At 42.1% G+C, this 27,637-nt stretch overlaps 3 protein-coding genes across 4 annotated transcripts; 1 reads left to right on the top strand and 2 right to left on the bottom strand.

The window, feature by feature from the left end:
- Positions 1-116: 116 nt before the first annotated feature.
- piga (phosphatidylinositol glycan anchor biosynthesis, class A) lies at positions 117-6,604 on the bottom strand. The gene is made up of 7 exons (XM_076747720.1): positions 6,465-6,604; positions 5,240-5,722; positions 4,865-5,135; positions 4,307-4,439; positions 3,852-3,984; positions 1,573-1,779; positions 117-965 (listed from the first exon to the last, which is right to left on the bottom strand). The coding sequence occupies exons 2-7, from the start codon at positions 5,684-5,686 to the stop codon at positions 696-698; spliced, it is 1,461 nt and encodes a 486-aa protein (XP_076603835.1). The 5' UTR covers positions 5,687-5,722; positions 6,465-6,604; the 3' UTR covers positions 117-695.
- Positions 6,605-8,769: 2,165 nt separating this feature from the next.
- On the bottom strand, positions 8,770-15,234 carry LOC143330603 (uncharacterized). The gene is made up of 6 exons (XM_076747293.1): positions 15,134-15,234; positions 13,433-13,483; positions 9,844-10,164; positions 9,446-9,745; positions 9,088-9,211; positions 8,770-8,940 (listed from the first exon to the last, which is right to left on the bottom strand). The coding sequence occupies exons 2-6, from the start codon at positions 13,473-13,475 to the stop codon at positions 8,898-8,900; spliced, it is 831 nt and encodes a 276-aa protein (XP_076603408.1). The 5' UTR covers positions 13,476-13,483; positions 15,134-15,234; the 3' UTR covers positions 8,770-8,897.
- Positions 13,914-27,540, top strand: appb (amyloid beta (A4) precursor protein b). Of its 2 annotated transcripts, XM_076747288.1 has the most exons (18): positions 14,058-14,292; positions 17,448-17,615; positions 17,714-17,843; positions 17,955-18,067; positions 18,535-18,725; positions 18,827-19,050; positions 19,230-19,397; positions 20,893-21,026; positions 21,186-21,260; positions 21,940-22,098; positions 22,368-22,496; positions 22,683-22,782; positions 23,610-23,677; positions 24,073-24,211; positions 24,561-24,614; positions 25,063-25,154; positions 25,257-25,403; positions 25,528-27,540. In XM_076747288.1, the coding sequence occupies exons 1-18, from the start codon at positions 14,233-14,235 to the stop codon at positions 25,627-25,629; spliced, it is 2,253 nt and encodes a 750-aa protein (XP_076603403.1). In that variant the 5' UTR covers positions 14,058-14,232; the 3' UTR covers positions 25,630-27,540. The 2 variants fall into 2 exon arrangements, with proteins under 2 accessions (XP_076603405.1, XP_076603403.1); XM_076747290.1 differs by lacking the exon at positions 19,230-19,397 and having other exon boundaries at positions 13,914-14,292.
- Positions 27,541-27,637: the final 97 nt, after the last annotated feature.

The raw sequence follows: 27,637 nt of genomic DNA, 5'->3' as shown, positions 1-27,637 counted from the left end.
TTGTGTGGAAGTAGTCGTCCAATGTCTTTCTAGGAGTGCGCTCTAATATCACGGTCTCTAGAAGATAAAGCTGATACAACAATGTGGACAATGTGAATGAAAAGACAGAAGCAGATGAAACATTAGAACGTATGCTTTATTTTTCAGAGCGGCTTACCTTGGAGTGATCATCTGAAAAGACTCCCAGGCTTCATATAAATATAACACAATCATTAAACAAAGGAGTGGCAGTTATGATAAGAAAAACAGACAAGCATTAAGCAAAACGCACACAGCTTTGCACAAGCTGAATTTTACCCACAACACCATTGTTCTAAATGAGGTATGTAATGCATCCATCTGAAAATAAGCTACTGCCATTTAGTTTCCCAGTAAGAGTACAATAAACCAGCCCTTTTACTCCCTTTGTTCAGTGCAAGCTACAGTGTGTACAACAAATCAAAAAAGTGGCTTTTGAAGCTCCACGAAGTGCCATAGATTTCCATTTTTATCATTAAATATTTGTATAAAAAATACTTCTTCAGGGTCTTTGATAAAACGCTTCCACACAAGGTCCCGTTTGATAAGTAAATGTAAACAATGTTTCATCATCATGAGTGTTTAGTAGCCATGTTTCAAATGTCGCTCGGCACCATACAGAGGGCATGTGGCACCCTGTACGCAGCTAGAAGTGAGGCAGAGGTGTGGAGTGATCACTAGGATGAAACATTTGGTTCTGCTGCTCGCTTCGTGGCACTGACTTTACTGCTTGCTTCCTGCCTCCACAGTCCGTGAGGGCCGGTGGCGTCTACGGCGACGTCCATGATCCTGTCTGGCACCAACCACTGCAGAAACAGCAGGAAGAGGAAGTCTAAAACAGCCACAAATGCAAAGATGGAGCCAGCCACCGGGCCACAGTGACCCCTCAGCCTCCGCAACCGTCTGTCCAAGGGAAGCACCTCCTCTCCAGACACTTTGTCGTACACCTGAGAGGACAAACACAATTAGCGAATTGTCTTCAAACAACTCACCATCTACTGTTCTGTGTGAAGTTCAGTCCCTGTGGCCTCAGTGGTGTGAACAGTCAGTAAATTAGCAGACACAGAAAAAAAAAAAAAATCAGGTTACTCAGTGAAATCATAGTGTGTTGACATGCACTGTAGTAACATGGTCACTGTATCTGTATATACATTCACCAGCTCAGCAATCAGATTGCTCCTCTTTCCCACATATTATTGTAACTGTACTAGTGTTACAAGACTGATAAACTGGTCCAGACTTATATATCGGCCCATATTAGCTTATTGTGAATATACTGGTATCAATGAATATTAATATGAACCAATAAGTAAGAAGAAATGACGAACTAGGTTTAGTGTGTTTTAGAAACAGTGTCACCGTCATGTAGTGCTCACTGATGTTACACTAATGTCCTGATCAGGATCTCGGTCACGACTCTGAAAAATCCAAACTAAAGGTTCAGCTGCAGCCAGCTTTGATCTGTGAAAGAATGAACTACATCTTCAGTACATGCAAATGTACTGACAGAACACAACTAAATGAAACGGCAGGTTTTAGTCTTGGTGAACCCACCTTTTCAGTCCTCTCTGCAACGTTTCTCCAGGTGTAGAGGTTTCGCACAGAAGCATGGATGGAGGCGGGGGAGGGGACAGACCCCGAACGTTGCCTGGCAATGACCGTCTCCAGACCAGCGCACAGCGACCGCACAGTAGGCTCACACAGGGTAATCAAGTCCTCAGGTAACACCTCAGGAATGCCCCCTACACGAGTGCTAACCACCTTAGAAATATGACAAAAAAATGGATGCAAACATTATACAAACAAACACAAGTATAAATCACTCACAACGCAAGACTGCAACAACATCTGCTTTAGCATCACATTTTAAAGTGCTTTCTTTCCTTACCTTAGAAAAAGCAAATGGCTCTGCTTTGCCATGACTATGGAGTAAATTATGACCTTTGCTGACCTCTTATGGCCGAAAAGTTTCAAGTCTGTATCCTCTCTGACCACACCCTGCATCACTGTTGGGTGTGGTCAGACATACATTTGTTCTACTGCATCTGAAACCACACCCAGCAGAGACGTGCGGGTGTACTGACCACACCCAGACTACACTGTCAGTCAACAAGAACAAGACTTTCATACTGTTGTTAGCGAGTCATTCTGGAGACAGAGTGTTGATATTGTCATCTCTCCTTCATTAGCATGCCAGATTTACCGTCCCTCTCACTCCCCCCACCTCCCCTCCCCTTTCCCATGTCCTGTGCACCAGCACGCCATCTGTTGCTGATTGGCTGGAATAGTGTTATGCGGTTCGGTCCCGACTGAGCCACTTTGTTTGTTTCCCATCGACAGAGTCAAAGCTGTGAACAAACACCAGAAAAACCAGACATCTAACGGACTGTAATGTTTCAAATATCAACAATCTTTCTCCAGAATGACTCACCAACTTTAATGAGACATCAGCGTCTACGCTGCTTCAAACGCATTAAAGAAAATGTTAATTTGTCAGCCTGAGCCTTATGCTCAGAGGCCTCATGTCTGACTTCATCAGCCTGTCATGTCTTTTCATCATTCAGACATAGGTGACTTTTATGTTTATAATCTTTATGGCTTCATTCAGAGGAAGAGTGTTTCAGTTACAGGCTGCTTTCCTGATGGATTTTAAAAAGTACTTTGCTGCTGACGTCTTAGTTAATGACCCTTGTGAATGTGAGTGATGCTCGTCCCTGCTCCTTCGGATGAATCCATTGATACAAACTGATTCCCATCAGTTTCATCATTTAAGTTATGAGACAGCCTCTTTCTAATCTCTGACAGCGTACATAAGCATTGAATAACAGGACGTTAAGTCGAGACCTGTTTAATTCCTATTCGTTCACATGCTGTTTTTCTCAATTCTACATCAAAAACCCACTTTTCTTTTGCACTACTGTTATCAATGCTAATATCTCCTCACATTATCCATTTCATCTGGTGCAATTTCTAAGTTGTATATTTGTCTCAACTGTGCAACAACACTACTTATTATTCATAATGGCAACAGTCCTGTTATAAACTGTATACATTGTTCATATACATAGTCCAAGTATTTCTCAAGTGCAATACGAAAAATGACATTGGTTGTTTTTCTCATAAGAATATTAGCAACAGTACTTTTTATGGCAGTAGGATTTTTATGGCATTTACTATTTTTTATAATCTGTACAAATGCACATGTACAGAGTTGTTTTTCTATTCTGTACACTTTTTTATTTTGACCTCTTTATGCCACTGTGCTTGCTCTTTGCTCTATTTACTGGCTGTAATGACTGAATGTTCCCGGCGTGGGATCAATAAAGTCTTATCTTATTGAATCTTCTCGTCCTCCTGTGACACACCAGACCCAACTTTCCCTGCCTCACGTGAGTGTCTGGCTGGTCAGCTGCTGCAATTTGCAACTTTTATTGTCAACAATTTTACTTTAATTTGCCTCTACCATTGTTCCCTTATGTGTTGAGCAGACACCTTCGAGCACACACCCACAGGAAATAAAGAACACTTCACAACCTTTTCAGCTGTGTCAAGCCAGCTGGATGGGTTTCAGGAGAGCTGCTCTGGTAAAACTGGCCAGTTTGAGATTTGTAGTTTGGAAACTCTTGTTTTAAAATTAGTTTTAGAAAGTAAATGTAAACACAAGAAATGCAGTTTCCAAGTTTATTTCTTTGATATAAGAAGCACTGCACCATGCACTGCCAACAGTGCTCAAGTTTTCACTTCAATCTAACAACACACTGATCAATTTACTCATCTCCCTCTTTGCCCTACATCTCTCTGATCTTTGAACTATTGAATGAATAGCAACAAACCTGCAGCCCACAGCTGGCTCCTTCCACAATGGCCATGCAGAACGCCTCAGTCAGAGATGTGTTGAGGAAGATGTGACCCTGCACCAGAACTCCACGAACATCTTTATGCTCCAGCGCCCCCAGCAGACGCACCCTTCAGTGACCCAAATCAAGGAAGTAAAGCACATGTAATACTTTCACACACAAACCCAGACTGCTGTCAGTTTCTGGACTTTCACCACCCAGTTAATGCAACAGCTCACTGTATTTCCATACACATCACTGCTTAACCACAACCATCTCCAGACACTGCATAAATATGCAATGAATGCTAAACAGTGCAGCCAACTTTTAGTTCATGAAATGTGGCTGCTGCAATATTAATGCAATGTTACTGCAGAGACCGTGTCCTGAAAGAGGTTGAAATGGTTCTTCCCTATCACATGATTCCAGGAATTATGAGCATCCAGCAGTACCTGTCATGCAGTTGGTATTTCTCTCTCACTTCCTCCAGCACAATTCTCTTCGGTCCCTCTCCACCAATTATGAAGTGCAGATCTGGATGTTTGAGGCAGAGCTCTGGGATTATCCCACCAAGAAGATCAATTCCTGAACAGAGGAAGAGATGGTGAACACAAAAATGATCATGCAATACTTTATCAATGATTATTACAGCCCAACCAATACTAAGCATTAGTGGCTGATACCAATATTGATATTTGAGTCTTGAAAAATCTGATAGTTACATCTATAGAAGATGAATGAATGAATGAATGATATATATGTGTACGTGTGTGTGTGTATACACATCAGCTGACATTAACACCAATGATGATATATCTGGAAAAGCTAATATAAGCCAATATATCGCATTTCATCATAACATCAACCCACTCTGGCACCATCCTTAGAAGTGGAAGAGATATTAGGTGTGAATGATTCGTGCCAACAAAAGGGCTTGAACTTTGGTCCTACTGGCCAGCAGAAATATGAACAAATAAGCAAAAATGCCTAACGCAGCAGTTTCTCCGTACCTTTGCGGTAGACAAGACGGCTGATCACAACAATAGTGATCCTGTCATCTCTGCGCTGGGAGGGGTCGGGGGTAAAGTCCGTAGGGTCAACAGCGTTGGGAATAACAGACACTATCTCTGGGTTGAGTGTTGCACGGAGCACTGTGTTCTCCTTACTGGTGTATGACACGCACACAATGTGGTTGGTATCACACAGCGACACAGTCAGAAGCTTGTTGGTCAGCACAGAGCTCACGTCAGCAAAGCCGAAGAGTGAGTGGTCAGTGAACACCTGAAAATGATGATACTCTTTAAGCTCATGTAAGAAGATTATGTGTAGCATAGAGACATAAACACAGTGTGATTTTGAGACCTGGCTCATGATAAGTTATATACCGTGTTAAGGCCCATGGTCTTAGCATGGAACAGTGCATCATGGGCCATGGCAGAGAACGAGCTGTGTGCGTGCACCACGGTGATGCGTTCCCTTACAAACACACATCGCAACAGTGGGAGGCTGTGGAAGCAGGTGGTGGCTGTGGACTGGTTGTACATCACCTGCAGGGGGAGGTAGTAGACCTTTAGTCCTTTGGTCAGGTACCTGACACCCTTCCTGCTGCCATAGGCATGGGTGACAATTACCACCTTGTGTCCCTTTTCAATCAAACACTGGGATAGCTGGTAAATGTGGCTTTCCACTCCTCCCATATTGGGATAGAAGAAGTCAGACACCATGCAGATGTTGTGCTTCCTGCTGGGGATCCTGGCCGCCTCTGCAGGAGCTCCAGAGACTCTCTGAGATGAAGGCTTATTCACAGCTGCCGCTTTCCTTCGTTGGCCCATTGTAGATTCCTTGGGTGGCTGTGCAACTCACCAGTGCTGAAATAATTAGATCACCAATTGATTAGTTGGATCATCAGAAAATGAATTGATAACAAAAATATTTTAATCATGAAGTTAATAATTTTCAGGCAAATTTAGTTTACATTTAGTGAGTTTGACCATAACTGCAATATCTGGTCCAAAAAACCCCCCCCCCCAGCACTCACTACTCAGAGGTGACATGATATCCAGGTATTTACAAACTATTCCGCCTAGTTGAGCCCATAAATTTCAAAATCACCGCAAGTGCGCTTTAGTGAATCAAAAAAAATTTTCTTTCTTATTAATGTTGACCAACATGAACCCCTGTAATAGCAGAAATGTTATAAGCCAGTTTTGACGATCAAGGGTTTAGAGCTGCGTTCAAATCTCCCCATAGCCCAGTAAACGCACCTTTGATAGTCATAACGTATCGCCTGATTTCTTTCAACATAGGATGTCGCATCTTGTCTCTTAGCATTACAAACGTTTTAGAGTAAATTGTTCCTTTAACTTGCATACGCTGCCCGTTTGACTATCATGCGGCAGGCAAGATCGTCCATCAGTACAAACCACGTATTTACAAAAACCTCTCAACTCTCTGGTATATTGTAAGGCGACAACTCCTCTGAGCTACATTAACGTGTTTTATGCCTTATCAACTTCAATACACGTTAGCATCAAGCCAACAAACTTCGTTCCTATTTAACCACTTGGCTGACATTAAAACAGGGAGTTCTGTTCGTTAGAATTGCCTTACCGTGAACAAAACGTCAATCTTCTTCCAGCCTGTGACAAAACACAGAACTGTTTTTCAGACGTACATTCATTTTTACTCGCTAGCGCTGAGCTAACCTGTTAGCCGCCCGTGTCACTTCCTGGTATTTCCATACGTCACACGCAATGACGTACGGTGGAGCAGTTGCTGCCCTCTGCTGTGTGGACGCCTGAAAGGAGGAAGATACCAAACACTAAATCTAAATTTGACCATAACTACAACTTTAACTCTTTGTGTTTTACTCTAAGTCTAGTCTCACAGGGAAAGCTTTACATACACAATGCCCTGCTTTCTAAGATTCCTGTAACATATATATATGTCTGATGTTAGCCAAGGCTAGCTTAAGGCTATCCATAAACAAGAATTTACTGTATTATTATTATTATTATATTAGAATTTACTGACTACTTTCATGTTCATTATTTATTTTGTAGAAACGTGAATGGTGTTTGTTTTCGCAGGAGTGCACTATGTGTCTGTTTGCTATGTCTGTACTAGTTGTGGATATGGTCCAGTGAAGACAAAAAAGGGAAATGGAATATTTAAAGGGAAATGAGTTCATGGCTAGCTGCCCTTTTTTTTTTTCTGTCAAACTTTATTACTCTGCTGCACTATGGATCACAATGTAATCTGGAAAACATTGACAAACATGGATATATACTGTGAAATGCCTGAGCTGATTTCAGGTAGATAATGCAGAGGACCACAATCAGCAAATTCAGTGCTCTAGTCATCTCTCCCTCACATACACATACTGTACACACAGCACTGAAAGCTGCCACATTTCTTGCACAAAAATAAGTCTGAATGTGCTCTCTGTGCACGATCCATTAATGAGCCTCAACGTGTTCAGTAATAGTAATATCTAAGAATATGCTGTGCAACCTAACCATTTACAGTGTTGTGTTTTTAAGCACACATCAAAACAATTTACAGAAAGAAAGCACAAGTGACAATGACAACAGGATACAAAATGCCATGAGGGATTATCAACTCATAAACAAATGAGAGTTGTACAAAAAGACACAAGGTCTGAAAAGGGAAAGGTGGATTTCACTTGAACCTCGTGTTTGACCTCAAAAAAGTCCACTTATTCATGCTGTCACTTATTTATCCGTTTTCTTCCAGCTTGCCTCAGATTTGGTGTGCTCTCCTGTTTGCAGCAACAGAAGCAAGGCCGCTGACCGGACCCAGGACATGGGACCAGAGTTGGACTGACCATCTGGACCAGCAGTATGTTTCCCAGTTCATCTACAGTAGTTCAACAACATCTTTTCTTTCTCTGTTTGGCTGTCAAGATTTGGATCATTTGCAGGCATTACCTTTTGGTGTCATACCTCTTGAATTTTACAGAGCTGTCACAGGGTTCTTTCCAAACCGTGATGTACGACATACAAAGAAACAGCGCTCCAGTGTAGCACAAAGGGAGTTACAGACCAGGTTACATTTTAACACACATTTATATGAGAAAGGAAGAAGCTTGTCCAAGGACCTTGACAAGCATTCACAGTAAACTGTCAGCCTTAAACACATACGTTATACACCTTCTATTAATGTCTGCATTACATTGTATTTACATGGAATGAACAATGCATGGTACTGGTTTCGTGCTAGGTAAATATCACCTCTGTGGTTATAAAAAGACCATGATATAATTTTTATACAAAATTGTTGCACAAGCAGAATGCATATTTTTCACAAGTGTTGCAAAACAGATGAAGTTGTCTAAAGTGGCAAATATCTTTGTATTAATAACTTTCTTTTTTCACATTTAAATCATGGCAAATCATAGAATCTATACAGAACTGCCAAGGTGCATTCAATCATTCAGTGGCTCAGTTTGTTAATGTGTTTCTGAAGGAAATGAAATGCACAGTTCAAGTTTGGAACTTGAAGATTGAAAAGTAGTTTGTATTTTATTTTGTTGTTTATTTGATTTTCCTCACGTCCCCCTTAAGTATATCTGAGTCAGTTTCACTTAACCGTCTTGTTGACATTTTGCCATGCCAACAAGACAATTTTTTCAGAGTGCAGTAATTCTGACTTCCACAGTTTACACAATAGTGGACAAATCCAGCACTCTATTTATGTCTTGTGGCGATTTCTGTATTATTTGTGCATCGTTGTTACTGATTGCATTTACTTTTAGGAGTTCATCTTCACATCGTAGCGGGCAATCTCTTCGTACAGTCCTTGAATTTGAAGAAAATAGTATAAACATTTGCCAGAAAACATCCATAAAAGCTCAGAAAATGGACGTCCTTTGCCGAAACACAACCCTCCATGAGTGGAATGAAGACAGGATGAAACCTGTCTGTAAACAGTCTCTGCGTGGGCATGAGGCCACAGTCATGACAAACCACCTTTTGGTGAAAAATGCATTCACATCTTCCCTTTGCCAATAATTTTGCGTGTTTAAAAGTTGCCAGTCATCACTTCTCTTTTCTTTGGTAAACTCCTGCATCAAAGACAAGACATAGAACTCCACTAAGAGACACAGGAACAAAGACAAAAATCTACCCAAAAAAGCAAGTTAACCACTGCAGTGTCATATAACTGTGATTTACCCACCTCTGGCATTATGGCAAACAGCTGTAAGTCTTACCATGATGATTCCCAACGAGACCGCAAGAGCAGGATAAATCCAAACACCATCATAATGGGAATGATTTTCACGTAACGATATCTCATTAAATCTGGTTGCTGGGTGACTGTTTCTGGCAGTCCTGCTGGAAATAAAGAAAATTGCAAAGATATGACACTGCAAAAAACAGAATGATTAATTTTACCTGATGATTCGGTGTGACATCCTAAAAAAGTCTTTACTTTTTAAAGTGTTTTACAATATGTGGCATCATGACTGCTGCTATTCACAGCTAATGTTGTAATGCATTTATTGTGGAGGAGTAGTGGGCTATATGTCAGTTCCATCCTCTCTGAAATAAATAAAAACAAGTACTTACTGCTCTTTTTGCTGCAGCCTCTGCTAATGACAGTTGATATGCCTTTGGCCTTGACATCACATGTAAAGTTTGTGTTCCCGTTGAGTGTAGTGATGAGTTTGCTGGTGAAACGGTAGAGGCCAGTAGAAGCATCCAGGGTGTTGCTGTGGGTTATGCCAGTTGTGAATGAGTTTGTAAGAATCGTTCCATTGAAAGACCACTGAAGCTCAGCCTCTCTGTAGCGTCCTGTTGCGTCACACTGGAAAACCTTTCCCATTTTATCACCTTTCAGGCTGTCCTTCTGACAGACATTGTAGCTCGCTGGTGGGAGATGACTCAAGTTAAAATTGTTGCTTCTTCTGTAATTTATGAATTACTGATCAAACATTGTAGGTATGCATAATAAATGAATGGCTCACCAGTGATGTTTAGATTAACAAAGAATTTCTTGTATTTCCCTTGACTGTAAAAAACACATCTGTATCTCCCCAGGTCATCAGTTGTAATGTTGGATAGGAGGACAGAGCAATTCTGGCTGTTCTCTGCCAGAAATGTCTGGGCCCTGCCGTCGTATCTGTCAGTGAAGACTGACGTGTTCAGGTTGTGTTTAAGCACCAGCACCGTGTTTGGTTCTTCCATCTGCCACTTAAACTCCTTGTCCAAATTTCTCTCTGGACAGGTGCATGGCAGGAGGACACTGTCTCCAAAGACGCCTGTGATAGTCTCGTCATCACCTTCACCTTCAGTACAAAAGGTAAATTAGTTTGGTTACTCAGACTCTCATCAGAATGTCTGCTTTAATAGACATTTCTCATCAGGCTATATACGCTGCAAAACATTCAACTTAAGAACCAAAGTTTCCCTTCAAAATTTACTTTTTATTTTATTTATTTTCTGGGACAATGCACATTGATCAACATCGCAATGAAAAATGTGCCAAGTTTACAACATATAAATGGAACAGGAGAAAGCAAAACATGGAGCAACTGAACAGGATGAAAAGCTTAGAGGAGTAAGGTGGCGGCATTAAAAGTAGGACATGTACAATACAGGTGATTAATACAAATCAGTGTTAAGCAGACAATCAGTGCAGGCAGTGAAAACATTACAGAATGCAGGTAGAACCAGATATAACGCAATCTGACAAACAGACAAAAAGGCAAGCAAATGAGGACAGACAAGGCAAACATGTGTGACTAGTAACAGCAGGTCTGGTTGCTTTTTAACCAAGATCAAATGCAAAGGAACACTGACATGGGCAGATCCAGGGGCAGGGCCACTGAAGCGTTGGCCCTAGCTGAAATCTGATTGGCTCCTGAAATGACCGTGTTTCCATCAGAGCACATTACACTGTTAGCTTATGTTAGCTAGCTGGTGAAGCTAAGCATAGTTGGATGTAACATTATCTATCATATGTATGGGCCATTTCCACACACAGGCTGGCTTGGCTTGTCAGTGCCACTCAGGAGGGATTTGCATCTCCAGTTCAAGAGGGCCAGTCGCTTGAAGTTGTGTCTTGACTCGCTTGAGTGAAGGCATTTCAAAACAGTGGACTGATCATGGCTTGGACTAGCAGTTACAGGAGTAGCTGGGAAACAGTGGATAAACATGTTTCATGTACTACATTCCTAACTTTTCCACTATAAAAACCCCAGTGTTTTTCCAATCACACAGTGTGGCAGGTAAAAGAAGTTGTTTACCTATGAGATGTTTGCAGTAAGAGCCTATTGTCTGTGGCTCTTAATCTGACAGCTCAGATGTTTGTGCTTGTACTCTTTCTCCCTGCAGTACCAGTACTCTTGTTTGTACTGAAGAGCAGCTGCTAGCAAAGCTCTGCTAATTCAATGATAAGACACACACTCAGTTTCTATAATGTGCAGTATGTTTTCTTGAAACACCAAAAGTGTTAACTCTTAAACAGCGCATGCTGGAATGTCTGCTTATATGCTGATCCCAGTGGTGGAAAGTAACTAAGTACATTTACTCAAATACTGTACTTAAGTACCGTTTCCATTTTACCTCTATTTGCTTCTAGTCCACTAAGTTTAGAGGAAAATATTGTACTTTTTATTTATTTACATGTGCTTAACAGCAAAAGTCATTCATTACATTTTATATTAAGATTTTAAACTAAAAGCACATCTGATAAGCCAATAAAATACATTGTTAAAAATTAAACTTTCAAAAATTAAATTTTCAACCTTTTTGGCTTGTGACCTCTGATGAAAAATCAGTGAGTAGTTAGGGCATCTTGTCATGTTTCAGATGTCTATGAGAGTATCAGTTCCACCCCAGACACATTCCTGCTCTAAACTTCTCACATGGTTTCATTTAAATAAATGCTTGAGACAGATTTGTGTATCTAAACCTGCTTTTTTTTGTTTCCTCTCCAATTAATCATCTCATGACCCCTCAGGTTCATCAGGTGACCCTATAAAGTAGTTAAAAGCTCCACTTGGAACAGCCACACTAGAAAAATGCTGCTTTGACAATGATGATGATGAATCATCAGTATTGACAAAGTAACAATTTCATATATGACAATGTGTGTGAATATTGTGCTGTTAGTCATGACCCTCAGTGTCTGGACTCATTAAGGCAGAGCAAGGACAGGGAGGAGGAGGAGGAGGAGGAGGAAAGTCTCATGGACATGTACAAGTTTTCACTCATAGTTTTCGCATAAACGAAGATAATGTGAGTCACCTTCCTGTGTCTATGGTGTTATTTAAGTAAGGTTAGTTTCTTGCATGTTCATTCTCATATTTGGAATAATTTATCAGATACTGTCATTCTCCTTGCAGACCACGCACACACAATATCTGCTTTAATTTTCCTGTCTTTTACATTCTGATGTGTTTGATAACATGTTACTTGTTTTTGTTCATAGTTACTTTTATTCATAGTATGACCTCAGACGACCTAAGCTCTTATCTTCCCCCTATCTGTCTAATGTGTTAATATTTATTGAAATCATGGGAAATCACAACCTTTTAAATCATTCCCTCCATTGTTATCTTATCTTTTTTCTGTGCAGATTTTATGGATGTGACCTAATATTTCTTATCTGTTTACGTTGCACTTTGTTGCCCAGCCAGAGCTGCACAGACACTCCATGTCTTCAGTTTGTTAGTGTTCAGTCCAAGAGCATGGTGAAAGAAATCAAATGAAGGGAGCTGTGGAATTGAAACTTTTGACCTTTTGAAGTATTGCTCAAGTTCTGTTGATATTCAACAAAGAAAATAGTTTGGTTCCAAACAAGAGAAAAAGACATATTTTGGTGTCACTTAGCTCCCTAGTGGCCTTTTCACTGAAGTCCAAGCACAGTGCTGTAGAAAACTCAGGGTATATAAGTAGATTTAAACAAAGGAAAATAATAATGTAATAAGAAAATGTTTTCAGTTATGAATGAGATTTAAAACAAAGCGTTGTTTGTCATCATGAGGAATTCAAAGATTTCACCTTCTGGAAATCTCTATGTTAAATCCTGTCTCATGAGAATCACACAGACACTGCTGACTTATGACCTAATTATTTTGTTTCATTTCACCTTTTTGGATTTGATTTGATTTGTGGTCCTATACAACAATTCAAAGGGTAAGCTGTTTGTAAAGTGAGTTTTAACAGCATGATTTAACGTTAAAATAAAAAATGAAAAATACCCTGTAAATACATAAACCGTGATTGATGACTCAGATTGTTCACTCTCTCAGGGTTTAATAGGGGCTAAATCAAACAAATCTTAATGTGTGTCACAAGAACTAAGAGAGGACATTTATATTATGTGTTCTCAATAAGGTGGATCTCCAATTAGGCAACAGAGAGAAATCTAATTGAGCATAGCAACAAATGAACAAACAGCATGTTAACGACGCGCAAGTAACAAGAACATGGACCGTTTCAGTGGGATTATTCTGCAGTATAGCATTTAAGATTTTACAATGCATTTTAAGAGAGAAAAACAAGCTAACTCACATTACTGTGGAGCGGTTTGAAGATACGAGGGCTTACCTGACACAATTAACACCATAAACACTCCCAGAAATATCCTCATGTTGCGCTCTGTGGGTGAAAAAAAAATGGCTAATGAGGCGTCTCGAGGAATGTGCTCCTGAACAGGTATGAGTTTCTGGACGGATGATTATTCGTATCTGTTCCGTTTCGCGTTATTGCTTTGACTGAGTTTATAGACCCGCCAGGCGAAGGTGGTAAAAGTCCCTGCGCGTGAACAGGTCAGGAATCCATTCACGCCGTCTTCAGATCGTCCGATGAGGGAAGTGAAACCAAATGAAAGTCCGACAGCATGAGCTGCTGCTGTCAGTTTCCGGAATACCGTCATCATTTATAGTGAGAGAAATCCTCCTCCCATTGAAGGCAATAGAACGTGCATTAGTCAAAGTTAAGGATCTGAGCTCTGCCTGCAGGATCCAAAGAGCACATGAATATTACATTAACACAACGAAGGTATTACACAAGATCATCCAGGCATTTTATTAGGATTTTATCACTATCACTGATCAAGTGAGAGTGTGGAGAACGTCTAGGTCAGGTGTGTTTTGGAAGCACACGCGCAGCCACACGCACACGCACACACAGTCAGACCCGCTCCCCCGCCCCCACCCACCCACCCAGCGCCAAACAGATCCCTCCAGCCTCACACCGTCACCGACGCCTGCTAAACAGGGAGGGATCACCGGGATCGGAACACTCCAGTCGCCGCTGTGTCGACATATAATCTCGGCCTGCTTCAACGTTTCTTCTAACGGGAAAATCGTGAACATAACGGGGGTGCTGGGTACCGGGAGGACGGCATGGGAGAGCTCACGGCGTTTCTGCTGTTACTGGTGGCGACCTTGACGCTTTCATCCGAGGTGAGTACAGCGGAGAAAACCACAGGCTGTGGGAGAGAGTCAGCGAGCCACTCTCTGGCCGCCTGGCTCGTCTGCGGGCCTGTAGCTCGGCACAGCGGGCATCAGACGCGGACCACAGTGCCAACTACGCCGTCAAAACTGAATGATAACGCATTATAATGACTGTTAAAATGCAAATGTAACAGACAGTAACGTTACTGCGTAGGTTGTAATGCTCCATGACATGAGGGCAGTGTACCAGTTATTAACAGAGCTGCTATCAAAGATGACATTATTACGGGGCTTTGCCGAGGCTGAGGCCTGCTTCTCGTTTGATCCAGCTCAATGGTTTCCTCTGACCGCTTTGGGCTTCTTGTTGTTGGAGTCCACCCTTATTCCAGGTCTACCGTGTGCCCAGATTTACTGCGCAGAATTAGCAAACCAAACAAAGTCAGCCATGCTACCAAGGCCTACCGTTAGATGTCAGTGATTGACAGTTTGGCCCTGCCATGGTAGACATGTTTTGGGTTGCTGTTTTTTTTCTTCTTCAATCACTGTAACATGATAATACTGTGTTTTAATAGTTAGTCGTTGTTATCTTTTTATTGTTAGTTAGAGAGCTTAGTTGAGGCGCCTCGCTAACCTCCCAGTAGTGAATAGGGTGTAGAAAGCTAACGTTAGCTAGCCTTTTCCAAATTACACGGATTGGCATGGCAACCGCTGTGGGCTAACAGAATGTCGTCGTGTGCTCGTGCGGTCGGTTTGTCCTGTGCGAAGTCTCAGAGGTGTCAAACAAACCAGCCTATTCCTGACAAATACAACGCGAGTGCTTCAGCTTAGATGTGAATAAACTCTCTCATACCGACGGAGGTTTTCAGCAGTGCTGTTGCAGCATTAATTTGGTGCTGCTGCGTCGACCTGGCCCACTTAGTCCAGTCCAGCAGCGTTGCAGCTGCAGGGTAGTGATATTGCTGAGGAGAATGGAAAAAAGGATGCAGCCTTTTTTTTTTTTTTTAGTTTGACACAAGCAAGATGGCGCCTGCAGCTTTGCTGCTGTTGCTGCTGCTGACCAAAGAGAAGTATATACAGCTGAGGACCAGCGGGAAAAAGGATGAGCAGATCCCGCAGTGAAATATGCAAATCATAGGATGCATACTGCTGTTTTGTCAGTGCCGTGCTGCATTTAGGAGTGCAAGTCATTTAGAGAGTGTTTCCACAGTGCAGATTCGGTATAATAACACACGTACTGTAGCTTTCCCACCCGAACCAAACCCCTGCGTGCTGCAGTGAAAAATGTCTCCACAGACGGATTGTGCAGGTCACAATATATGATGTAGCATTCAAGAACTTTCCTCAACTAAAACCACCATATGCCAGACCCGCGATGGTCCTGAGGTACTATAGATGTGGTATTTGGGAGGGAAATCTTATCATGTTTGACACACTGTTCCTCATTACATTAGTACAGTTTGTGACAGAGCTATCACTTTATCTTATGACATAAGGTTTATATCTTTCTGTAACATTTCTGCAGTATTTCAAATAGTTTTTTCCACTGAGTTCATATTCTAAGTCTGGTGAGATGTGTTTTATAGCTACTCATTTAGTCTAGTTAAATCTACCCACCGCAATAAATTCCTCCAACACTTTTAGGTTGCAAGCAGAGTCCTGATCGAAAGAGTCACTCAGACCCTGGAGGAATCACTGCCGAGATGTGATAACCTTTGTGCTCTATCATGGCTTGCTGCGACACTCCCCCACAGTCACAGAGGAGTGTTTCTGAACTTTTTCTTTGATGTACGACCAGGTCAGGCTGGTTATCTCAGTGTAATTTGGGGCTAATAAGCACAAGAGCAACTTTCTGGTAGCATATGACTTGATATATGTTACTATTGCTTGCAACTGAAATGTTTTTGTAAGGAATGTGACTTGGAGGATGTGGGGGTGAACAACTGCACGTGGACTGATAAACTCAGAATTGTGTGATTTGAAGCTCAAGTTGGCAGGTGTTAAGACAACCATTCTGAGCTGACATCTCATCCCAGCCATAACAAACTCTATATATTAACACTATATTCTGTATCATGTCACACATATTCCTGTAACACTCTCTGTGTTCAACTGGGCGTTGGTTCATGCACCTACTGCTTACTGCTGCAGTTTGTATTTTTCTGTTTTACTGTTTTGGTTTAAACAGAATGAGCAAGATGGATGCACCATATGATGCTTGCTGCTCAAATAAAAACAAGCCCTGGAATTTCCCATCATGATGGATAACATTATGAAATGGTGATGATGAGGTGAGAGAAGGTGAGGAAGAGAATAGTTTCTGCAGAACAATGGGCTAACCATCCTGACTCAGAGGAGGCTGATATTACCCAGAGCCTCGCAGGAGAACACAGCTTAAAGTCGGAATTAATCATTTAAAGACTGGCAGCGGATGGCATGGTGGCCAGCGTATTGTCAGCTTGCAGCATCCGTCTTCTCTCATGCATGCCAAGGAAAATAGAGGACCAAGATGGAGAAACAAGCTGCAACTTCCTCCAATTGTTTCCCCAGACACAGAGGAAGGAAAAACAATAAGTACAGAAAGTTATGTCGTGTGGGGCCAAGGCTGGTTCAGTTGAAAGAAGAGGCTGTTTGCACATCATATTAGCTCACAGCTTGATTTTGGAAGCCTGTGGTTCAGTCAGTTTCTCAACTCTTTGCTCTAATAGGCAGTATGTTTTTCCCTACCCTCTTATTGCACTTCCTTTAATATAGAAAATGAATAAAACCTCATAAGCAAGTCTAACAAAGGGCACATGTGCTGCCCTGTGTCTGTAATGCTGAGCTCTCTGGCTTATGGGCTCAGTAGGGATAAACTTGAGTACCTTGACTGGTTTTGGCTTAAACCAGTAGTAATTTCATTTATTTGTTTGTATAATAACTTAAATGCAGAGTGTTATTAAAGAGTAGTTTAAAGACGCCTTTATCCTTATGATTTGTTTATCCCAGTACTGCATAGACAAGCAGATGTTTGTGCAGGTTTATAAAGGAAGTAAAATAAACTGAAAGGGACTGAATATATTAATTCCAGTTTCCAAAAAGTTGGAACACTGTGTGACAGGTGAAGAACAATGGAATGTTATCATTTGCAGTAACGGTTTCACAAAATGTTCCCCTTGTCTTTCCAGGTGCCTGCCGATGACTCTGTGGGTTTGCTAACTGAGCCCCAGGTGGCCATGTTCTGTGGGAAGCTCAACATGCACATTAACGTGCAGAGTGGCAAATGGGAGTCTGACCCCTCCGGTACCAAGAGCTGCATTGGCACTAAGGAGGGCATCCTGCAGTACTGCCAAGAGGTATTTAAACAGAGTGAGGCAGCAGTTCAGAGACAGAGAATCAGATAGGGACTGAAAAAGGCAGCAAGTAGACATAAAAATCTCTCACTTTTCTCCAGGTGTACCCAGAGTTGCAGATCACGAATGTTGTAGAGGCCAACCAGCCCGTCAGCATCCAGAACTGGTGCAAGAAAGGCCGCAAGCAATGTCGCAGTCACACACACATTGTGGTGCCATACCGCTGCCTGGGTAAGCAGTTTGAATGATACAGGTGGATGTGATTGTTTGTGTTGTGTGGTTGCATGTGTGAATGGATATACTAACCACGTGTAATGAGCAAAGGCCATTTTCATGTTGCAGTTGGGGAGTTTGTGAGTGATGCTCTGCTCGTTCCTGACAAGTGTAAGTTCCTGCACCAGGAGCGTATGGACCAGTGTGAGAGCCACCTGCACTGGCACACTGTAGCCAAAGAGGTGAGCACAGATATTAAGGTGCCATTCAGTGTCACTGTGTGAGCTTCATATTGTAGATTGTGCTCCCTCTGTCATTACATCTGCCAGTGGCTTTTTCTCTCTGTCTTTTCCTTTTCCATTTGGTCTTCTGTAGTTCTTCTGTCAAATGACTCAGCAAGCCTTAATTTCATCCTCTCAACACTCTGCTGTCAGCCTTCTCTGCCACGTTGTTCTAATTTGTGTTCTTTTTTTGCTTGTGCCTTCCTGATTGTTCGTGAATGTGCAGTCACCCATGGAGACAATTGTCTGCCAAGCTTTGATTTTTTTAAAATCTCTCATAATAAACGATTTATGCATCGGAGCCAAACTATGAGCACGTGGTTATGCTCCTTATCTCCAGTCAAAAAAGGTTAACCACAATAAGCTGTCACATCCTCATGAAACGACTGAATGCTGAAGTTATGTTTGACGTCTGTTATTTAAATTAGTCCTGCGGAGACCGCTCCATGAATCTCCATGACTACGGGATGCTGTTGCCGTGTGGTATTGACCGTTTCCGAGGGGTGGAGTTTGTCTGCTGTCCGGCAGAAGCGGAACGAGAGTCGGACAGCGCCGAGCTAGAAGGGGAGGAGTCAGATGTGTGGTGGGGCGGAGCTGAGACCGAATACTCTGATAACAGGTATCATCATGCATGCACACTCGTCGCTGCTTATCGGGTCTGACGGACACACACACACACACTTGATGACACATTGACTGAAGTCACTGCTCTCCGTGCAGCATGTCGCGTCCGGCAGACACAGAGCCTGCGACCACAGAGGATGACGAAGACGAGGATGAAGAGGCGGACACTTTTGAGAGGGATGAGAACGGAGACGGCGATGAAGACGATGACGAGGAGGAGGACGTGACAGACGAACGGGATAGCGATGAGCGCAGTGCTAATGTTGCCATGACAACCACCACCACCACTACCACGGAGTCAGTTGAGGAAGTCGTTCGAGGTGAGACAGGGACAGACGCCCTTTGTTGGACATGTTTTCATTTATCGGTTGTTTTTCATCACATGTTGCCGATTGCGTAAATGTCGCTTTAATGTTTTCCATGAAATTCAGAAGCTCACGCGTTGCATTCTTTTTCATTTGACGTTTAATTTGCGTTTGCCTGTGTGCACATATCTCAGCCGTGTGTTGGGCTCGTGCTGAGTCAGGCCCGTGTCATGCCATGCTGGAGCGCTGGTACTTCATGCCTAAGAAGGGCCGCTGTGCCCCCTTCTTGTTTGGGGGCTGTGGGGGCAACAGGAATAACTTTGAGTCGGAGGAGTACTGCCTAGCCGTCTGCAGCAGCTCGTGTAAGTCCCAGGACCGGAGCCGTATAAACCCTGAAGCGTCCACGTCACGAGCCTGATCCCTGTCCTCAGGCTGCTGCAGACTGTCTCTCTCTGTCTCTTTCTCTGTCCCTCCATGTCTGAGTGTCTGATGGCTCTTAACCACTCGGAGCACTGACAAATGGATTCAGTTGCTTTTCCTCTAATGTTTTGTCTAGTATTGTAAGATTATTTTCTCAGCAAGATAAAAACATGTCTTTGATTGGGAAAGAAAAGCAGAGAGGAGACAAAGATGAAGGCCATGACATCACCATTGGCCATTGATCTTTCACAGAAAGCAAAGAAAATGTCTTTAAATTAGCGGTAAGATGGAGTGAAGTGGTAGTACATGGATCAAAAAGCTGATGATTTTCTGTCTTTGTGTTATTGTCAAGAAATTCAGTGAGCAGACTAAAATCAACAATGTGTCAGTTTGTCTCCAAATACTCCGGCACTCAACAATGGAAGCCGATTGCACAGTGAAATAAACTAGACCAAGATTTGACACACAGACAATACTGACTGCGATCAATTCATTGATGGTTTTGGTCTTTTCATGGGATTTGTTGACAATGAGATGAATCACCAGCTGTATCCTTTAAGAAGCTTTGAGGCCAGCATTTTACATCAATAGAGGCCGCAGTTTAACTGATGATGCTTTGATGTGTACTGAAAGGAAAGTGGAAAGATGAAATGCAAAGGCAAGCGGATCAAGTGAGTGTTCCTGTTGGAAAGCAGCCATGAGGCTCTAGTAGTCATTGAAAACCATTTAATTCTTCATTTCACTGTTTTCTAACCAGTAACACTGACTGATACTCCCTACAGCATGTGGATGAGGCAGTGTAAATACTGAACCTTGAATGTCAGTGTGCGTTTGCATGCGTTTCTATACACACATGTGTTTGCATGCCTTGCAGTTGTAAGGTTTTGTGTCTGCTGCTGCAGCTTCATAGTAGTCTGACCTGGCAGATGTGGGTCTCTAACGATGTCGTTCAGTATGTCTTAACCAGCTGAGTGTGTGTTTGTGTGTGTGTGTGTGTGTGTGTGTGGACGGGGGGGGGTTATTGTTAAAGGTTAACGGGTTGATTTGAAGCACCACACTCTTAGGCGGTGCAGCTTTTGCCCTGATCCTGACTCGGCACTTTTCATCTTATCTCCAGCCTCCCACATGAAGAACAGACATACACACAACACTTGTACTGGGAAACTAATCCCCTGTTGTCCCCTGATAACCCCGTGTCTGTTATACCAGTATTTGTGTTTGTAATAAAACAATTTCCTGTATGTGCCTAACACACTTGTCTAGATTTTCTGTCAGATGCACTGGGATAAGTGTTTTTCCTGCATTTACCTTTTGTGCTTCCTTTGTACTTGTACTCTTTTATTATTCTTTCTATCATCCTCTGGGCCGCTCTGCCTCACATCATACTGTTTTCTCCCCTGCCCTGTATTTGATTCCTTCCTCTTTGTTCTCCTGCAGTGCCCACCATGGCCCCCAGTCCTCCAGATGCCGTGGATAGGTACCTTGAATTTCCTGGGGATGACAACGAACATGCTGACTTCCAGAAGGCCAAGGAAAGCCTGGAGGCCAAACACCGTGAAAAGATGTCCCAGGTACATTTCCGTGTCAGGGTTAACATTTACATCCTAAACATTTCTGCTTGCCATTTCTCCCTCTCAAGGTTTCCAAATATCTGATCTGATGTGACAAAGTGGGAATTTTCAGTATGTAAAGGCTGCTTTTGTCCCTGACTTGATGCTCTTCATCTCCAGGTGATGAGGGAGTGGGAAGAGGCTGAGAGACAGGCCAAGAACCTTCCTCGTGCTGACAAGAAAGCTGTCATCCAGGTAAGAAAGACACCACAACTTCTTCTGTGTAAATATTAAAGTTCCTTTATCTTGGCCCAATTGACTGAAAAGTCACAGTGAAATGGAAGTAATGCTGCATCAGTGACGGGTATATGTACAAGAGGGATTTAATTCCAGTCGTTCAGATTTCATTAGATGGGGGTGAAAGTAGGTGTAACATAGTTAATATGGGCCGATCGGAGCTGAAGTGAGATATACAGCAGTAGAGGACCATTGGCCTTCCCTCAAACCTCCTTCCTCCGCAGTGTTAGATCAGGACACAGAAGAAGTATTTTGATTGATTTTGTTTCAGACTTCATTTATGGATTTTCAAACCAGATAACGGAAAACAACTGGCATGTCAAGCTTCAGATTTTGTGATCTGTTGCCTGCTGTGACGTTTTAGTTAATGCTAACTGTCAAATGCGGTTTTATTTATCAGACTTTTTTGGCAGTTTTGATTGAATAAAAGCATTTAAGCTAATGAGTCATCAAAAATAGTTTAACCTTCATGGTAAATGTGTATTTCCTAGCACGTTGCTTTGTGCAGCCCACAGTGCATGAAACCCTTCTAAACCTACACCATAACTCTCTGTTATTTATATCCAGACATACAGTTAAAACCTGATATTGTTCCATCTCTTTGCATGCAATTAAATGTATAATGCTGTATTTGCAGCACTTCCAGGATAAGGTGGAGGCTCTGGAGCGAGAAGCAGCAGGAGAGAGGCAGCAGCTGGTGGAAACCCATATGGCCCGGGTGGAAGCTCTGCTTAACAGCCGCCGACGCCTGGCTCTGGAAAATTACCTCAGTGCCCTACAGGCCAATCCTCCACGGGTATACACACGCACACACACACACCACCTGTGTGCTTTTCAGTAAAAGCTGTTACATGAAGTCATGGGTGTGTTAACGGTAGAATTTAAGAGACAAGTAACAATAGCTTCCTCACATTTCTCCCAAGTGTCCAATAGTTCTTCCAGTGTAACTGCAGAAAGAATTATATTTAGAAGAAATATAAAGAAGTGCATGTAAAGTAAAAACAGCACGTCATATATGTTTTTAGAAGGCATGCGTAAGTGTAATAATGACTCTGCCACCACCAGGCTCGTCAGGTGTTGAGCCTGCTGAAGAAGTACGTCCGTGCTGAGCAGAAGGACAGGCAGCACACGCTGAAACACTACGAGCATGTCCGCACAGTTGATCCCAAGAAGGCTGCACAGATCCGACCTCAGGTAATCTACCTCACACACATACAGTCCGAAGCCCTTTAGCCGTGGCAAACCTTTAATGTGATGAAATGAGTTGAAATGCTTGTGTGGGTAGAATCTTAGAACGGCTTAAAAATGAAAAGGTATATTCTTGTTTTAAAGTTTCAAATGATGATTTCAGAGCTGGATTGAAACTTCTTCTTCCATTAGGTTTTGACCCACCTACGTGTGATTGATGAGAGGATGAATCAGTCATTGGGTCTACTCTACAAAGTGCCCAGCGTGGCCAGTGAGATCCAAAATCAAGTCTGTAAGTGTCGGCTTCATACTTCTTACTAAAGGTATAAATGAGCATCTGCGCAGTGAGTCAGGCTGTGAGGACTATTCTGTATCTAGAAGCTATTAAACTTTACAGTGTCATAAAAGTACTCATAAGGAAACAGTCTGCTATGAACAAAATGTAGTAAAGGTTATATTATTGTGAAATAGTAAGTAGAAATCTTTACATAAAAACATAAATGTTTCCTATTATTTTAATTTTTAACTTTTTAGCAATTTAAAATTGCCAAAAAGTTGCTAGTTTCACCTTCGCAAATGTGAATATTTTCTGCTTTTCTTTGTCTGTTATGATATTAAACTGAATATCTTTTGGTTCTGTAACATTTGTCAATATTGTCTGACATTTTATTGACCAAACAATTGATTCATTAGTTTTGAAAACAGCAGATAAAGTGATGATAATAAATAATGGTTAATAGTGGCTCTTGTCAGCAAACTGAGGAAATTAACCTGCGGAGACATTAAACACGTCTTCTTTATTTGCCATGTTGTCATCCAGGTCTAATTGAAAATTAAAGTGGGACTAAAAAGACTTCATGAAGTGACCCCACAGCCTCTTGTAGTGCTGAGTGAGGATGAAAACCAGTTTAACAGCATGTCTGCGGTCTGCTGAGGCATGTTGTGCTGATAACACAGCATCTATCCTGTTTGCTCGTCTTCTGTAATCAGGACACTGTATTGACTTCACCTGGCATGCTCTTTTTGTAATCTATCTCCCTCCAACCGTTTCTCCCTCCCATCTATCATCGTGCTGTGGCTCTCCCTCTCTCACACTCTCTCTCTTCTTTTTCTTCCTAGCTGTTATAGTGCAGAGAGTTCAGTCGGAGCTGTCTCAGCAAGTCTCTTCCCTGCAGAGCGATGGGCGGGTGAGTCGAGTTGCACCCACTCACATATGCATGGAGTTGGTCCTGTATAAACTGCACTTTCTCACATGCTGTATAAAAATAGAATCACCTCTGTGCAGTGATACAAGGCAAAGTCACACACAGCATGGCCATGCACAGAAAGAAATGTAGATGCAGTAGAGAAATACCAAAAAGGAATCAAACAGATTGACCTCCGAATAGGATGCTGCATGTGAAGGGCAAAAAAGATTTGTGAGATCACAGTTTTAGGCACATAATTACATCAGCAAGTTGAAGTCCTGTGGGTGACGTCAGACTTTTGAGCTGATAATCATTGGGATTGGATTGTATTTTCAAAGAAAGCCTCTGTGACGGTCCCACATCGACATGTTCAGATTAACACTGTGTGTCTGCAGGTGGACGGCAGGGTGAGTTACGGCAACGACGCTCTGATGCCTGATCAGGCTTACAGCTCTGCTCCCATGGACCCTGGCCTGGACGGACTGGGCTTCATCCACCCTGAGAGCTTCAACCAGCCCAACACAGAGAACCATGGTAACACACACACAAACACACACATCATAACTTTGTACAGACAAAGGCGCTTTAGATATCATAAAATGAGATGACAGCAGCTTCATGAAATTAAAGTATTAACACTCATTATACTTAACAGACTATTATGTCTTAAAGAGAAACTATACAGTCTGGACAGTTTGAGTGGTTGGCAGAGGTGTACAACAACAGAGCTATAATTATAGTTTCAGTATGCTGGGTTGTAGTTATCCTGAAAGTGTAAAGTTGTTGTAAGATGTACTGTGAGAAACTGACCCACTGATAAGTTAATACATGTCAATTTGACATTTTAGGACTTGTTTCATTTTCTTTATCAAATTATTTCCAGTTGAGCCCGTCGATGCTCGTCCAATTCCGGATAGAGGACTCCCCACACGGCCTGGTGAGTGTGTTCATGGGTATTTCAGGTAGTATCAGAGTCCAGTGTGGCTGCGAGCCAGCATTAATCATGTCTGTATATAATTGCCTAATGACATAATCCACATACAAAGACAACAAGGAAATTTATTACCAAAATCTGTCCTAATATGCGGTCTTTGAAGTGCCCTGTGGAGTTTTCTTGTAAACCAATATTTACATTCAGTGTTACTCAATGAAATGCACTGTCTGTATCCTGGAGCTCTAACAAATGTGCTGAATGCATTTTCCTCCTCATAAAAATGAATCTACATTATTTAAAAAAGGTACTTAATTATAAATCATTTGAAATCCTGCAGTGTTTACATCACGTCTGCTTGCTAGCAGTCTTCTTCTTCACTGACTTTGCAGGCACAGTTGTTGCACATCTTTGCGTGTTTGACTCAATGGGACGTGTTTTCAAATCATTTCAGTGTCTGCCCTGAAGCCAGAGGAGATGCCAGAAGTGCGGATGGAGACTGAAGAGAGGCAAAACGCTGGTTATGAAGTTTACCATCAAAAACTGGTATGAAAACCATTCGAGTCCACCACGACGCACATCGTCATGGAATTCATTTCATCCCTGCTGTGGACCGAGCACTTAAAAAGTTTGTTTTTTTAATGGCAGGTGTTCTTCGCTGAGGATGTCGGGTCCAATAAAGGTGCCATTATTGGACTTATGGTTGGAGGAGTTGTCATAGCAACTGTCATCGTCATTACCTTGGTGATGCTGAGGAAGAAACAATATACTTCTATTCATCACGGTGTAATTGAGGTGAAGAAAGGCCTTTATGAAGAGATGGTTTCGTGTGAAATGCAGCACAGAAATCAGTGTTCATTCGTTGGTCCACGTTAAAAACTTGCTTTATTTTACTAACCGTCTGTATCTGTGTTGGTAGGTGGATGCAGCAGTGACACCAGAGGAGCGTCACCTGGCCAAGATGCAGCAGAACGGCTATGAGAATCCCACCTACAAGTTCTTTGAGCAGATGCAGAACTAAAGAACTGCCCATCGACATTTCCCTGAGGTGTATCCCAACCCCACACTCTCACTCGTAGGGTCTGTTCCATTCCGGTCCCCTGCCCTCAGCCCCTGCACCTTCACTTTCTCACCCTGTTGAAGGGGAACGAAATATGTGAACACACTTTACTCTTTCAATTGGTCAGACAAGGGTACCCTGTTTCGCCTGCACATTTCACAACAAAAACTTCAGTGTTTGTACTGACAAACCAACACCCTGCTGATGATTTAAATGAAGTCACCTCAGTCCTGTGCTCGCAGCTGAGACCAGAAACATGTAAACCCAAGCAGTTTAGTTCCCAGTCAGTCCCTCATCGTTCCATTTCCCTCAGACTGCCCCACACATCCCTGCTCTCCTGCTCTCCGGTGACAGCTGTGCTGTGTTTGATGACATAACAGCTCTTTGAGCTGGCGGTGGGAGGAGGGGCTCTCAGAGGGCCTCTCCGCACGATAAAAGCCCAAGAGTTTCAGGTTTGTTTTTCAAAAAAGGAGGAAAAAATGCAGAAAAATTAGAATCAAAATATGTACAAGTTGAAAAATCTTGAATGTTCTGTTTCCTGATTTTTTTATGTGTAATATATTAAGACAGAGACTAGCTGTAAGTATATGTAGTGCATGGCAATATTGATGACCGATACAGTATACTGTATGTCGAGGTCCTCGGGAGTGGTCCTCTTACTAGATATTTTAGCAGGATTGTACATTTCTAGTGTCTTCTTTGTGATCTTGTGATATGAAGAAGAAAAGAGTATTCAGAATCCGGTCTGCTTTGCTGTCACACAGACTTGCTTTAACTGAATCTTGGCTCATTACGCTCATCTCCACGCTTCACTGTTGTGTTAGCTGCATGGGCAAAATGCTCTATATGTAATATATGAAGTGTTCTAGTATCCGAAAGGAAGATGATTTTGTTACTGTTTGCGTTCTATGCACTCTGTCATTTTGAAAAGTCTGATTATTATCACCAAATATTATTGCTATGAAGTCCCTGATGCTGATTCACACCATCACTGCACATTGGGTTTTTATTAGAATGAGGACATCGGTCAAACTGTAGAAAGGAGGTATTCTCTAAGTGTATCATTCCAGATTTATCATTCCAGTCTCTCTCTATTGTAAATATTTGGAAAGACAGAGATCTGGCTCTCAGTGGCTCAGTTTCATTTATCAAGCTCCACATCTTGGTCTTTCCATCTTGCTCATGTGTTCTTCAGTCATTCTTTCTAACCCCCATTTGTCCTGTCAGCAATATTGTACAGGGCAGCACTTTGGGAGTATTTGATAAAAAGACCGGGGCCTACAGAGATCAGAACAGTTTTCTAGATGGTCCTATCTCCTCTTCACCCACATTCCTTCACCAAATACCACATACGCAATCTATTTTTCTACATCTCCTGTGTATACATGTACAGTGCTTCTGTTTGTCCTGTGGTGCATATTTCCTCGCCTGCGTATCTCTTGTCAAGACTGTAATAGTCCTCATGAGGAGGGAAAGAATTCCCGTCGGCATGGGGAGGGTGACCACGACTCACATCAGCAGACACATTCCCCTGTCCCTTAATTATTAGCGCCACCTTCAGTTAACATGAATGTGACATGCATATGGTGCATTTATACCATAGAAATACAACACATATCACCTCTCTACACATCATATCTACATGTACATGTACACACCAACTGAAGCTCTTAATCAGGTGAATGTTTAAAATTTGTATCGATGCTCACTGTGGGTGTCTTTGAAGGCTCGTGTTTAAAAAAAAAGATCCTTTTTTCTCTCATTGATTCAGTGACCTTCCTCTGTGTGTAGTTAAATGAAACATTTGCATAAAGTAAGAAAAAGCTTTCTACACTCACTATACCATGAATAAAACTTTGAATGTACATATAACTCTGGCGGTGTGTCATTTTGAATCTCACTTTGATTTGCACAGGATTGGTTATGTAAATATTTACATTTCAAAGCTCCATGAAGAAATGACTGAATC

The sequence above is a fragment of the Chaetodon auriga genome, chromosome 13 (genome assembly GCF_051107435.1).
Source record: "Chaetodon auriga isolate fChaAug3 chromosome 13, fChaAug3.hap1, whole genome shotgun sequence".
NCBI lineage: Eukaryota > Metazoa > Chordata > Actinopteri > Chaetodontiformes > Chaetodontidae > Chaetodon > Chaetodon auriga.
Note: the sequence above shows the minus strand (reverse complement) of the source record. Positions and strands in the feature narration are given on the sequence as shown.

Excerpts from the sequence above, each read along its gene's own strand:
- LOC143330603 (XM_076747293.1), bottom strand. The coding sequence starts at position 13,475 with ATGAGGATATTTCTGGGAGTGTTTATGGTGTTAATTGTGTCAG. Across the intron at positions 10,165-13,432 it reads TATGGTGTTAATTGTGTCAG|GTGAAGGTGATGACGAGACT; the intron begins GTAAGCCCTCGT and ends TTTGTACTGAAG. Across the intron at positions 9,212-9,445 it reads AGGCTGCAGCAAAAAGAGCA|CAGGACTGCCAGAAACAGTC; the intron begins GTAAGTACTTGT and ends CTTTATTTCCAG.
- appb (XM_076747288.1), top strand. The coding sequence starts at position 14,233 with ATGGGAGAGCTCACGGCGTTTCTGCTGTTACTGGTGGCGACCTTGACG. Across the intron at positions 21,261-21,939 it reads ACAAGAAAGCTGTCATCCAG|CACTTCCAGGATAAGGTGGA; the intron begins GTAAGAAAGACA and ends CTGTATTTGCAG. Across the intron at positions 22,497-22,682 it reads CTGCACAGATCCGACCTCAG|GTTTTGACCCACCTACGTGT; the intron begins GTAATCTACCTC and ends TTCTTCCATTAG.
- piga (XM_076747720.1), bottom strand. The coding sequence starts at position 5,686 with ATGGGCCAACGAAGGAAAGCGGCAGCTGTGAATAAGCCTTCATCTCAG. Across the intron at positions 3,985-4,306 it reads AAATACCAACTGCATGACAG|GGTGCGTCTGCTGGGGGCGC; the intron begins GTACTGCTGGAT and ends GGGTCACTGAAG. Across the intron at positions 1,780-3,851 it reads GAGCCAGCTGTGGGCTGCAG|GTGGTTAGCACTCGTGTAGG; the intron begins GTTTGTTGCTAT and ends CATATTTCTAAG.